The sequence below is a fragment of the Anabas testudineus genome, chromosome 18 (assembly GCF_900324465.2).
Source record: "Anabas testudineus chromosome 18, fAnaTes1.2, whole genome shotgun sequence".
In the NCBI taxonomy this organism is placed as follows: domain Eukaryota; kingdom Metazoa; phylum Chordata; class Actinopteri; order Anabantiformes; family Anabantidae; genus Anabas; species Anabas testudineus.
Window position 1 is genome coordinate 27874470 of NC_046627.1, and position 15067 is coordinate 27889536.

At 38.7% G+C, this 15067-nt stretch overlaps 1 protein-coding gene across 1 annotated transcript in view; it reads left to right on the forward strand.

Moving 5' to 3' along the window:
• Positions 1-15067, forward strand: part of nrxn2b (neurexin 2b) — a 493790-nt gene that overhangs the window by 173433 nt on the left and 305290 nt on the right. Inside the window, exons 6-7 of the mRNA XM_026352346.1 lie at positions 5286-5309; positions 13934-14095. Of these exons, the coding sequence (XP_026208131.1) occupies positions 5286-5309; positions 13934-14095 (186 nt within the window). The remainder of the gene's footprint in view (positions 1-5285; positions 5310-13933; positions 14096-15067) is intronic.

Genomic DNA, 15067 nt, shown 5'->3' on the forward strand with positions numbered 1-15067 from the left:
TACTCTTGACACCAGAGGATACTTCCAGAGTAGTTTAGAGTAAAGGTTAGTCACACTATAGTACTGTTGGTGGACAGTACTAGTTACGAAGCGTTTGCTAGAACACATGGATGACTTGAAAATGACATCCTTCCACTTTATTCGTGAGGAACAAAGAATGCATCTCTGCAACTTTGTTGCCGGTGTCTTTATTTCTCATGGGTGCTGGTGACAGCCATATCTGGAAGCATTATGTGTGTCTATCCCACTCCAAGTGAACGGAATATTGCAATATAATATATATTTCTTTAAATTGGACTCAAGGATGAACTCACTGTCCTATTCTTGTAAACACTAGATCACAGAAAACACCTTAAGGGGATTTCCACCCTCAAACTGCAACAAAACTGGTTGTCAGAGGCATATAACTTCAAGGCAAGTATTCAAGTTGCCATTTAGATTTGATTTTAACATGTATATATACAACATTAACAATTCTGAACAGCTGGAGCTGCTTTCTATAAAAATGTACTTATTTATGTTCAACTGCTCACAACTGGATAAAAACGTATAAGACAGGATAAAAATAAAAGTTAACTATTTCGTTTTTTCCCACACTGTTAATTCCTACATTTTAATGCCTACTTCAGTTAGATGAGCCATCTGTCTACATTTAAATGCATTTAGCTTGTTTTATATGGTCCCATACAGGTGCAAGCATTGATCTAAGTCAGGCTCAGTAAGCATTCCCAGTAGCTTCCCCTTCCATGACACATTGTTTATTTCTTATGATGCAAGTACAGAGCAATCCACCCAACAATGTAATAATACGCAGTTGATCAGTATTCATATAATTTGGCTTTATTTTATTTTATTAGGAATCTTTTCTGTATTATTTTATAGTTTCAGCCGTTGAACTTAGTCTCATCCTAATGGAATCTAAAGAGAAGGAAAGGGCTGCTGTTCAAACAGAGTATCAGTCAGTCAGAGATGAGAAAATAGAGATGGCAATGATAGGAAGCACAGCAGAGAAAGAGGTAGAATTATCATCTGCATCGCAATATACAATATGTTCTACTGCAATTTTCATGCACACACACCCTCATATGCTGTTTGTTTGCAGACGTCTCTCCTCCGTAATTGCAGTGACATTTATATTTGCACCTGAAGCCTGTCTGCCAGTTTCCATTACTTGGAGGCAGACTTAGAGAGAGTGGGACTAGACTGAATGCTGGATGATTGGACTGAGCGCGGAACCAAATGTACCTGAAAAGGCTATTTTGAATCGAAGCCCAGCTCCATTCCATCTGACAGGGTCACCCACAAAGTGTCTCCAGTATGTTACCAAGGACAGGCTGACACACTGCACATGCCTAAATACCCAGCCAGGCTCATATACTTGCACTCATATGGATGATTGCACATGTACAGCCAAAAAATAAAACTGAGCTTGTACTTACATGTTTACCAAATATTACATTTCCCTGTGTTCTTTAATTCAGACTGGGAAATTTTCCTCTCATGACAAATGGCGTCTCCCATCCCATAATACTATTCCACAATATCACTTTTATTACTTATTTCTAAAGGCTCAAATTGGAAATTTATGGAACGGTCATCAGTCTTACAGCCTTCTCAACTACAGTGATAAATCTATGTGGACCCGGAATCTTGGCTCCACTGCACTCTCCATTGATCATTTTCAAAGCTTTGCCATTAAATATTTATTCAGCTTATTCGCTGGTGGCCGCAGTTCAGTAACGTCCACTGTGACGAGTGGGTAAAAGATCTGAATGACAGCAAAAAGATTTTGGCCAACTGTAGCTGCATGTAGGTCTTCTGCACATGTGTACAGAGCTCTTTTAGCCATTTCTGTGTGGAACAGCAGATAGTGAATTACCATGTTAACGGCATTAGTATTACTTCACTCCACTTTTTTCTCCCCCCACTACTTAATACATGAATATTTCTTAGCCCAGGGGGCCCTTTGAGACAGATGCAACACAAAGTTGTTTGTCAGTGCCTGTGGTTGTTTACATGACTGGGAGCTTCATCCTCCGTCAGTAAACATCGACATTCATAGTTTTCATGTTCCCACATGGGTCAATTACAGAGAGGATGATGGGCTGTCACAGTAGGAGCTTCGGGCATGTTGGGTTGGAGGCAACGAATACAGTGCACACAAGAGGCAATTTACTGTAAGACAGTAAAATTAGCACTTTGGAAAGGAGGGGAGCTGGTGTGTTTTTGAGAGCTTTGCATTCCCGCTCTCTTACTAGAAATGAATGTTTTGGCACTCTCAGGTTGCTTTCTTGCTATTGCAATTGTAGAAGATGTCATGCAGGTTTTTTTTTTTTTTCTGCATCACTCCCTCTTGTACATTTTGAAAAACAGTGAAATTGGGAAATCATGATACAAAACCCCTAAAACCAACTAGTTACCAGCCCATTCTTTGTAGCGCTTGATAACAAAACTAGAACAAAAGTTTAATTTTCTGCACGATTGGTCTTGACAGCAGAGCACAAGTTCAGTAGTATTTACAGTTTTCACGCCTGCAGTCAAAGACCTGACTTGTGGAACAGCTAGGCCAGTTTCCACGGCTCACTTCACAGCACTCTCCTGTTGTCAGATTATTCATTTTGTTCTTTCTGCTACTTCTTCAAATCATGAACCCAGTCCATCTCCACATGTAGACTCTACATCATGTAGACTCTACAACTCTACTCTACAACTATTGGGATTCCAGATTTTATACGTCTTCTTTCCTTGTTGGTTGAACTCTTAACATCCATTAGTCTGCATATCTTAACCCTGTAAATGTGACCATTTCCTGACTCCTGTTCTGGATTATATATACACATTTTCTGTTTCTTCACAGAAATGTGCAGACTGGCACAAATGCATACTGCGTCCCCATTGTTCACTCATTGTAGAAGATTATGAAGACAGAAATTTAAGTGTAATCTCTTCCTGTCATCTTTTTACTCGCTCCCATTACGTAATCGTGTCATTCCAAAGATTATCAGCAATTTTTGAAGGATATGTTTTTCACTACCATCCCAGGGCTGTTCTGTCAAAGAACTGATAGAGAGATAAGCTCAAAAACCCAGACATCAAATGCCTTTGAGGGATCTAAAAATTGTGAGTTTCAAGTCACTTAATAATCCCTCATTTTCTCCCTCGCTTTATATCACAGACTGTTTGGATGAGTTTTAAAAAAACCCAAAGTGATTGTCACCTTTGTTAAGGGCACGTTTGAGTTAATGAAGCTTTGACTGACATCCAGTTTCTGGAGCGTTCTACCACAGTCCACTGTTTGATAGCTGCGAAGTGCAGTATGATATGGATATGGAAATTCACACCCACGCATAAAGTCTTATTTATCTAATTAATGGATCAAGAGGAGTAATTAGACAAAGTGGGTGACTGGTGACAGCACTTTACCATGGCCCCAAATCGAACAGTAGGCGTTTGTGATGCTTCAAATTGGCCAGTTAGCCCCATGGGGAGGACTTTGTTTATGGTTTCCACTTAGACTCAGCTCCCACACATGTGCCATGAGAACCTAGTAATGCATCCCACACAAAAACACCCCACCCCCCTCACAGTACTCTGCCTACTGTACAAACTAGCTTCCAAACCGATGATGACCCGACACAAACATGAAACATTGTGTTGGCAGGTCTGAAATGTCAGCATGCATCATCTGCCTGACCTGGAGCTTTGTTGTGAATTGCATTTCAACTACACAAGCCAAGACTACAACTTTATGTAAAATCTGGTCTGACGTAACTGTAAATTGGAATTTCAGGTGTAGGTGCCCCATTACCGACAACTGGGATCGCCTAGTTTTTCTGCTCGAATTCTGGGTCACATATGGTAGCTGCCGACAAGCTCAACTTTCAGACATGTCCTGTAGATGTTGGCTCTGTCCTGAGGGAAAACTCCAAACAGATCTCAGTGATTGACCTTTCACACCTCTCCCTGCAATGTGCTGACTTGCGCAGCTGCCCTTAATGCTGCACATATAACCTGAGAAGTCAAATGATTATTAAGATATAAACTGTACGCATTCTGTTCCACTCCAAATAAGTGAGAAATGATATCGACACAAAGAACGGTGACGTGATGTTTCAAAGTCAGTTAAACATTGAATGTGGAGGTGACAGGCGTAAGATGTGTGAAATGCTGTGTATTGATTTATTTTCTTGTTCTATTGGATGTTTTCTTTTCCCAGGAAATGCAAGCTTTGCCTTTAACTGCACAAATGCCTTATCTTCCTAAATGAACATTTCTCTCTCTTTCAGAGTGCTGCAGATACCAGAATCATCCAAGAAATGCCTCTGTCTTTCCTTCTGCCCTTCTCTGTCCTTCAGCCTTTTCTCTCATGATCAAAAACCACTAAATTTATTCAGTTTTTCAAAGTGCTTTTATAATGTCACATGATTACCTGGAACTGCGCTGTGGCAGTTTATTGCAGTTTACAATGCAATCATTTTTTGGGGGTTTTCTCTTGCATATATCACAGTAAGCTCCTAATGACTACTTGGGGGACTTCTTCTTAGGGATTTCCAAGTCATCCAAACATGATTGGCCACGCCCTGTACTAGACAACGCCATTCTGAAATGGAGTAGACCCCACCACCAGCAAGGCCGCTCCCCCGACTCAATTAGCCTTTCGAAGTGAAAACAAAACTGTATCTACTTTTCCCTCATTCCCCTCCCCCGCTCAAAACAAACCTCCCCATCAAAACTACCCGAAACCCGTTTGTGAAAGTTGATTTGCTAACTCTTGTCTCTTTTACTAACAACAAGCTTCAGAATTCTTCCAATCTGATTCTTTTCATTGGTGAATTTTCTTTTCCCTTACCTATTTATAATTTCAACAACTAACACTGTGTCACTCACGGAATGTGAACCATCTGTTGTTTTCTCTACTTAACTTGCGACTTACATACTAACAAATGTATTGTTATCCTTTTATTCCTTTGGTTCTTTACAATTTTCTTTTGTAGATGACCCTTTATAATAAACTGCTTACACAATTGCTTTCTTTATTTCTTTATTTGGATGTTTAACTACATAAACTATAGGATATAGACACGTTCTTTTAAGTAGATTTTATTACTATTACCTAAAACTCTTGATTAGAATCAAATCGCCTGTTCAAAGATGAAACTGGTTTTACGAAAGGCGATTTCTCTTTTGTTCCTTCCCACCTTTTTGGGGTGAGGTGTGTTTTCTTGAGTTTAAGGTTTGTCATTATTATTTTTTTTTCTTTCTCCTCCCCCTGTTTTCTCCTGAAGCACGCAGGCATTGGACACGCTATGGTAAACAAACTGCATTATATGGTAGATATCATTCTAATTGTCTTATACTTTGGTTTGCCCTGGGTTTTCCGTTACCTCTTTCTATTCTGTTTGCTTTACTGAAAGTACAATCCACCATCAATTCCAAGGTAGCTGAAAAACTCCACCTCTCTGTTTTTCTTTTAGCCCTCTCTCTTTCTATATATATATATATGTTATTGCTTTTTACTGCCATCCGGTCCCCCCTTCCCCTTCCTGACCAGAATCTAAGTGCTCATTGAAAGAGGTCTGTCCAAAAGATAGAAAATTTTCATTTGTTTTGATGTTTTTTTTTCCTCTTCCTTTTTAATTTTTATGTTTTTTGGTTGACTTTAGACACTATCCGTATGAAGAAATAAAGAATCATAATGCAAGATTTTTCTAAATTCAGAATCAGAAAAGCTTTAAAAGTTACTTTTGTTAATCCCCTTTTCCTCCTTATTATTTTCTTAGAAGAACCCTATGAAGTGAGCGTACACAGCTGACTTCTCAAGCAGACAACTAGCCTACCATGGCAAGTCCAGTGAGAGGAAGTAAAAATATAAAGAAAGACACAGTACTTTCCTCCAACCTTTTCACAACATGAGAGAGATAACACCGAGGAGACCATTTTGCAATGTTGTCTCTGTTGGACCAGTTCAGCCTGGTATGGAGCTACGGGTTATCTAGGCTTGCCATCCAGTGCTTTATAGAGTCATGAAGAATATTTACTACTCTTGATTTAGTGGTCAGAGCCCTCACTGTAAAGTAGGCCTCAAATGAGGGCATGATCCCATTAGTGGCCTCAGGGTGATTTATGATCAAGATGACACTGTTCCCAGACCTGGCCCTGAACACACTTCCTCTCTTACTCACACATGTACACACTTAATAAAGATCTTTAATGTTGCAGTAGTGCCTTGATCTTGGGTGCAGAAATGATCAAACCAAGAATACTGATGAAAGCTCATTAACTGTAATTGCACCTTTTTATTAAGCTGCACCCTGAGAGGAGTTTGGCAAAATAACATAAATTTGCATATATTTATGTGAAAAGAAAGAGAAAAGGAAAGTGTGTAGCTTCTTGCGCCTTACTTACTTTCACTGGACATTTCCAATCAGTAAGTGAAGCCGTCTGTTGACTAATGCAGGCTCTAGAGGGGAACTGCCTGGGAAATCTGACCTGTGTGCGATCCAGTCCCTCATTAATACTAACACTAACTTATATTTCTTATATTTTATTGGCCTCACCCTTTGCATGCAGAGACCTGATCCCTTTCCTAATCTTTTTAAGTTTTTTTTTTATTTATTATTTTATTTATTTATTTGAGATACAGATTGCATTGAGTATATATGTAAATGTATATATCCTGGCTAACATATATACATACATATATCAATTGTCCAAGTATAATCAATATGGCCATAAAACATGTTAGCCACTTCCTCGTCTTTTAGTGGTTTTAATTTCACTTATTTTAATTTACTTATTTGTTTTTAACTTCTATACGTTTAACTTCAAATTAACTTAACTAAAATAAATAATGACCTCACACCTTATCTCCCCAAAACAAAACAGGGAAAAAGTAAAGAGGGGAGACAGATTTTCATTATCTGGGTGAATAGAGGATTGCTGCCGCGAGAAATAAATCTGGTCAATCCATCATAAAACATGAGTTCGAGAAAAAAGGTGTGCGGAAACCCATTCTATCTGAGTGACTCACTCAGTCCTGGTTGAAATTTGATAAAATTCATTTTGAGCTTGCCGTTGGAATAATAATTTACTCTATTCACCAAGACACGAATGTCTTTTACCCCTTCTCAATTTTCCCTATTCTTTAAAAAACCCTCTCATTTCCATTGATGTCATATGTGATTGGTGACATTGATCCCATCCTGTCCCACGTCCACTTCCAAACTGACAGTATCCAGTGGTTGAGAACTCCGTTTGCATGTTTCTGTTGGCTAGAACGTCTTTCACCTCAGCATCTTCACCCAGTGTAAATGCTGCCCTAGCCCAGCACGTGTCAGTCTTTTGTACACGTGTCTAGATGGGTTCTTCTGTTGCATTTTTGTCCAAAAACTAAAGTTTTATCACTGAAAGCTCTCTTTTTTCCCCCCCCACCATTTGTCTGGTGTTGTGGTGCTCTGAAATTACATTTACTTAACCCATTTTGCTGCATCTTGCCAGATGGTTTGTTTTTCTGTTTTAAGAGTTGGTCTGTTTGTGTTGTGTGTAATGGAACCCTCCCTTCATCCTCATTCCTCCTTTGAAGTTACCGTTTAAATGCATGGCTTGTGTGTCATCCTGTTAGCTCGGATGGATTCATTTTGTTTATTCTTAACCAAAGCAAGCCCTTGTCACATGAAATAACGCATTCAGTCCTAATCTGGATCTGGTTTGAGCAATCAAATTGCAGAGGACTTTTAAAGAATCCTCACATACTTTTACCACTTTGACTAAATTTACTAAAACAGTGTTACTAATCTACTGTTTGAATCAAACCTTTGTTGTAACTGTACTAACAACCATTTTTGTGTCTGACTTTCCCTTACTTACAAAAGTACTAACCGATTTCGTTCACCCTCCAACCCTCTTAACTCTTTTCGGCACAGAGCTAAAGAACATACCCCCTTTTTCTCCCCCATCCACTTACCAACTGTTACCAAAATAGCACTCACCGCAAGCCTCCAAACTTAATGGGAGTGTAGCTTAAAATTCAAAGAATCACAGTATACCTTACCAAGCTATGTATAACATATTTAGTCTCGAATGACAGGACCAACCCTCAACAACAGTTGCGCTGAGTTAATACATATTGACAAGCTGCCAGACACCTATTGAAGTCCGCTGCTCTTCCACACCATTTCTCTCTTGAGCATTCTTCCTTTCAGTGGGTCTGCCTTTAATTGTATGATGTAATGCATTGACTCCAAAATATGACATTGTTTCTTCCTGTAAAAGATCTCTGGCAGTAATAAGATGTGCCAAAAAGGGTAAGTGATACACTTTCAAGGTAAGCTTGTTGCCTCCGCTCTGCATGGATTATGATGTAAACGTATAAGGGTACTGATAGGTGATCGTGCTGTACAAAGAGACTAGAGACCCTCAGTAAAAGAAATGATCAGATGCTCATAATCATGACTGCCTTTGGGAATTGAATGGTAGAAAATAGAAGACGTGCACGGTTAGAGTGAGTGACTCACACAAAGTTATCTCCTACTGTATATGTTGAAGGTTTGGCAGGATCTAGCTTAAAATGCCATGAAATGTAAAATTCCTCATTAATTCTTTTTCCATATTGTGATAAGGCTAACATAAGAGCTGCTTTGATACGTGTCAGCTGTTGAAGTTCCACCTGGGTTCATTCTAATGTTCTTCTTTGTTGAAGTAGTGGCTGCTTTACTTATTTTATCATTTATTTCTTTTTTTTTTTTCTTTCTTTTACATTTTTCCCTAGTCAACACATAAGTTGCTACTCTTTTTGCTACATACTCTCTTTTGTCTTGAACAGCAGAAGAACTATGAGTGTCCTCATGATGTGTATGTGTTAGACATGCTGTAGATCTTCAAGCACTTGCAATTTTAAATGTGTACTCACTATTAGAAAATGTGGCTGTAGTGTTTACAATTCACTTTTATTTATATAGCGCCAAATCACAACAAAATAATAATACCATAAAACTGTATACAGAAAATAAAAAAAAGCCAACAATCCCACTTGAGCAGCATCTCCTAATTTTAGTAATATTCCTTAGGTAGAAGAAGGCAGTTCTAGAGATTTATTTTATATATGATGTAAAGGATCCAGGAAATCTTGATCAAAGCTAATTCTGAGATTCCTCACAGTGTTACTTAAGGCCAATGCTATATCCTCTAGTGTAAGAATATGACTAGACATCATGTCTTTTTTAGGACCAAACTAAATCACCTCTATCTTGTCTGAATTGAGGAGTAGAAAATTAGAGGACATCCAGGCCTTTATGTCTTTATCAAGTTTGACTAATTGATTTGTTTCTTCTGGCTTCATAAATAAATATAGCAGGGTGTCATCTGCATAGCAATGGAACACAGAGTCCTAATAATATTCCTGAAGGGAGTCAAAATGTTCTTGTGTAGAGTGCAGCACTATGTTATTGCTCTTATTGCCCTTAAAAAGACATTTTACATTCACTGTAAGTGTGGTACTGTAGGTGTAATCCACAGCACCTCAGGAATCATGTTGACTCTTGTTTACTTGATAAGAGGGGGATCTAGTTTACACAGCTCTCAGTAGCCAGCAGTCACAGAGTCAGATATGGTCAATGAAGCAGTGACACGCTTATCCAAGCACACTGCAGGACTCTACACATGCTTCTAGTGCCATACAATACATTTGAGGCCCTATTAGGAAAAGCTTTATTATTCTAGGTAACTGTTTTTTGGTAATTGATGATTGATTTATTAGTACATTCTGGATTAGTTGAATTTGTTTAACAAAAAATATTATGTGGAAACTTGTTGCCTTATTCAAGGTGCAGATTTTAGACTCTGATCATTATTAAAATTCAGATGACCTACTTCTTGGGCTTTTAAGGACTTATTTTCAGCTTGCTAGAGAGTGTGAGCTGCAATAATTTGGGATGAATGCAAACACTTGTGCACTGCATTTAACTCAGATTTACATAATCAGTGTAATAAATAATGTCAACATGTTGTTTCAGCTCAAACTCAAAGTGTGAAGTTTTGACCAAGAACCATAATGTTTTGCTTCACCTGCTTCCCTGTATTTACAGGAGTCAACAGTGTGCTGCTGCAGACTGGTACACAGCACACAATACAGCGTTGGCGTGTAACAATGCAAACAGGAGCAGGGCTCAAGTATGAACAAGCAGATTGTTGTGAATGTGAAAGAATTTTGTTCAATTCAAATTGTCAGGGGGTAGGTTTAGTAATGTTAAGTTAGTGTAACTGTGCCAATGCACAGTATATGCAGCTGTAAACAGCTCCAGTCTGCATTTCCTGTGTTATCGGGCACACACACAGATCAGCCAGGTCTGTTTGGTTTCTGTGTGTACTCAGCTAAAGAAGTATTTGAAGAGCAGCTGAATTAAAACAAACAAACAAACAAACAAACAAAAAACAAGGGATCTAATAGAGGCAGCAAGTGGGCTTAGGCTGTGTTTGTGTTTTGTGTAGTTTTGTCCTAGTTCAATAGTGCTAATAGTTTCTTATTTTAAATACGTTTAAATGAAATGAGGAACAAAGGCAAATCTTTCAAAATTTGTATTGTGTTTATCAAGAATTAAATACACATTGGAAACATAGAACATAAATATGCCACAAATGTGTTAATTAGATGGTTATATTTTGGTATATTTCAGCATTTCTCAGATTTTCACACTAGACAACTGTGATCACACAATTGCAGAGAATTATCTTTGGACCATATTGTGTGGCATATTCTCTCTCTTCTCTTAAAATGCTTTCCCAGCAAAATAAATAATTGTTTCCTACTGTAAACAAAGGGCTGATCCATCTTTCTATGTTATTAAAAAATGAATAAAAATCAAACATTTCAATAGCAATTGATTCGACCTATTATCACAATGAAGACTGCATAAAAGCTGAGGCAATGATGGAGGTCCATTTGTGGAGGTATGGCCATATTTGATCACAGTGACACGTAGGGGTTTCAGGGACCTGACCAGTTAGATTCACAGGGTTAGAACTGTGACACGTGGCTCTACAGTCGTTTATGGTTCTTTGTTTAACTGCCATTGGTCGGGATTTCAGGAGCTCAAGGGGCCCCAGCAGCCAAACTATTTCTGCTAAATAATGTATGTATCCGGATTTGGTTTAAGAGGAATCCATTCACATGTTGTAGCAAACGTTTTGCAAGGAGAATTCATGCTGATGTGCTGCGGGCTTTGTGTCTTCCAGGCTAGAAGAGACAGAGCATTTCAGCTAGCAACCTGTGATATCATCACCCTTCCCCTCCTTCAGCCACTGATGCAAGTGCTTGTAATGTTACAGTATGGAATGAATGTGGAGTGTGGTTGAAGCAAAAGTAGCTAACTGAATAATTAATATGTTGCCTCAAGGGGAACACTGTGTTTTGCTTTTGTTTGTTTTATAGACTAATAATTCACACGCTTACTTTGGATTTTTGACATATTGTCTCTGTGGGTTTTTTTTTTTTTTTTTTTTATTGTTTGGGTTCAGTGAATCAGTGAAAGTAATATGAGAGACAAGGGTTTTTGTATTCCTGCACTGCATGCATTGAAAGCCTTGCTGAACCTTTGTAAGTGGTGGAATCTGTGATGATCAAGATGACAAGAGAAAGAAAGAAAGAAAACTTACATTAAATGTTTTCCTTCGATAGGTCTATAGGTGTCTGGCAGCTAGCCAATGATAGTCCCTCATTAAACTACTGAGCATATTCAGCCTTTAAGTTCCCACCAGCAACCCTCCACAAAATATTTTCCCACATTCAAAGAGAATAGCTTGGCCATAAAATATATCATTGTTCCACAGGATTTTAGTCAGCCTTTTACTTCACAAGCTTTACAGGTAATATATTTATCTTTTGAAGCTTCAAATCCTATATCGCTGCCTTGAGAAGAGTGGTCTGTAGGAACTTCCTGTTCTTACTTGTAGGATCTCTTCCATCACTGTGAATAAATGAAGTTACCCTGCTGAAAGCCCCGTCTGAGATCTCCAAAGATGATCCTAATGCACCAGAAGTGTCAACCGCTGATTCTTTTTGCCAGGCACATCTGTCCAATACGATTCCTCCTTCTCACCAAGTAGTAACAGCAGACATAAAAATGAGTTGCCCTGCTAACAGGGGAAGTACGGCCAAAAAGTGAAACAAACAAAAAGGAAATAAATGGGAAAAAAGCAGCCAAGAAATGAAGAAAGATCAGCACTCAGCTGGGGGGACTGATCTGTGGAGTGCAGTTGCTAAAATGTCTCACAAAAATAAGTAGTTTTGTAAAAAATTAAAGTGAAAGTGTCAATTAAATACTGTAAAATTATACTTATGGTTGCTACAGTAGATTGTAGTATTTACTATAATGTAGATCCACGAAGGAGAGTGAAGTACAGCTTGTTAAGGAATGTCTCATTGCAAATAACTACAGTGTAAAGTTGGACTTAAAAGGTAATTTGTGCTAGCATCACTTTTAAGTGTGTGAAGAAACCAGATGGTTGTGGCTCCCTGCAGTGCTGTGTACATTTATGCAGAATAGCAGATGTTAAATCGGAGACATGAGTGCTTCACTTTCGCCCCGGCCAGATTTAGTAGTATAATTAGACGATAAATTGGGCACTAACTGCAGAATTTTCTCCCAAATCAAACAACATTATTTGGCAGGTTGTTCGTGTAGCAACAAATCTGCAGCACAGTGAGCAAATACAACAGTGATGTCATATAATTAGCCAAATGATATTTATTAGCATTTGCATCAAAGTGCTGCAGTTTGCTGTATTGTAATGAGTATGATGTGAAAAGACAAGATTTTTATATGCGATGACTCCTGGAAAGCTGAGAGGAGGAAATCGGTATCCTTTGAGGTGCATTTAAATTCAGCACAGCGTCCTGTCTGTCTGATTTTTATTCTCTCTTTAGGTATCTTTTAAACGGAATAGCAAGGGGTCTGGTGTACCATTTAAAACAGCTGCTTCACCTCGTCTTGTAAGGTCTAGTGTTATCAGCAAGTCTGCGCACACGCTGTTGTAATTTAGGTGAAAGCACTTTTTAGTCATGTTTTAGTAATACCAGGCTACTGAGACTTGATATTACAGACATAAAAATATCATTTGAGCTAAAAAAGAAAAAAAAAAAAAAGGCAGATTCACAGAAAAGCCTGGGGGAGCCTCAGAAACCTACCGTTTGTGCATCTGTTTTTTAAATTTTTTAGGGCATATTAAATCTTTTTTTTTTTTTTTTTCTCTCTCTCCTCTTAAATCCACACTATCTGATAGCATTAGCTCGCGGCTGTGGTTTTGATGCCGCCCAACTCTTTCTGCTCTGTTAGCGATCAAGCATGCGGCGCAGAATATATAACCTTGCACAAAAGATGACACTTGAGGCAATTAAACGTTGAAAAGACAGTTATTTTTTTGCTTTTCGTTCCCGAATGAATGAGGACTGGTTCGGGAAAAGGGAATGCTGCAGAATAGCTATGTCAGTGGGATGCCTGGTGACTTTATTTCAAGTAACGTTTGAGTCACTGTATTTAGATGTTTATATCTTTAAGAGTAGCTGCTAATGATTTTTTCATTTTAAATAGTCAAGATACAATTAAATCCTACTTGTTTCCCTATTATGCTAAACCAGCATTGTGTTCCTCTACCACTTCCAGACTGTCAGTGATCACCACGGGCATTGGTTTTCCTTAGCAACTGCACTCTAGAGTCAAATCCCCCAGTCTGACTGGCACCCAAAGCAACCAACCAAGCAATACCATTTAGGGCACAGCCCTACCTGTCACTGGTGTTTAATCCACTTTCTTCCTTGTTTTTCCTCCTCATTCTTCTAATTTCTCTCCTCATCATTTTCTTTTTCTGCCTGTCCCTGTTCTATTTTTTTCTGTCTTTCTGTCTTTTTTCATCTGTCTCTTTTGGGCCATGCCTATGCCAGGTAACCATCTCAGTGGATGGTATATTGACCACCACTGGTTATACCCAGGAAGATTACACGATGCTGGGCTCGGATGACTTCTTCTACATTGGAGGGAGCCCAAACACCGCTGATTTGCCCGGATCTCCAGTCAGCAACAACTTCATGGGCTGCCTTAAAGATGTGAGTAGCACTGTGTGATTGTGTACCTAGAAATTGTAGGTAGTTGATCAGACATGTAACAGTGTACACACTTATCATTGCACTTTATACCCATGTATCAAGCTTCTAAACTATTTAGATCACACCTTTCTGCATTGTTTGATTAATTTAAAACATCACATGTAGCTATGTTGCCTCATACAAAGGTGTGTTAATTTTACCTGTTCATCTGTGATATAACATCATCCTCACACACACTTACACATCTTCATTGATTCTAACACAATCACGCAATAATCAACACTTTGTGTAGCTATACCTCCCATGTATGAGAACACGAGGTGCCAGACATACAGTACCCTGAATTACTTCCTGCTGATCACTTCCTTCATACTTCCTCCCTCTCTTCTGAACCACACTACAGACTAAACACAGGCAGAAGATGTGGAACACACCACGGGGATGGCAGAAAATGAGACAAATTTTGATTTATACTTTAACCGTGCAAGCATACACACTCATTCATGGATGGTTATGTAGAGGACAGTTGCCTTATAAAACTTTATTTCTTCAACTTTGATAAAAATTGACTTTTATTTTCGCCAGGGCTTTAATTCACAGCTTTAACAAGCTGTCTAGAGGACCAATCAGAGCTTAAAGTATTATGCCCTTGTAAATGTAATGACTTGTATAGAGACGACGCAACATGGTGCCATCGCATTTCCTCATAAAACCACACTGATTGAATAAGTAATTACTTTTGCCATCACTTCTAATGGATTGCACAGTAATCGCCCTATCTCTAACTTAATTATGCCTGTAGAATTACATTTTCATTATTTGGGTTGCTATCGGAAGAATCCCTAGTGGGTCTTAAACTTCTCAAGGCGTTTAACTATCCTCTCTCTCATCAAGACTCAAGGCTGGATTTACAGTCAACGTACAGCTCGAGCACAGGAAGGGTGAGGGGGGTGTGAACAGTTGGAAAACTGA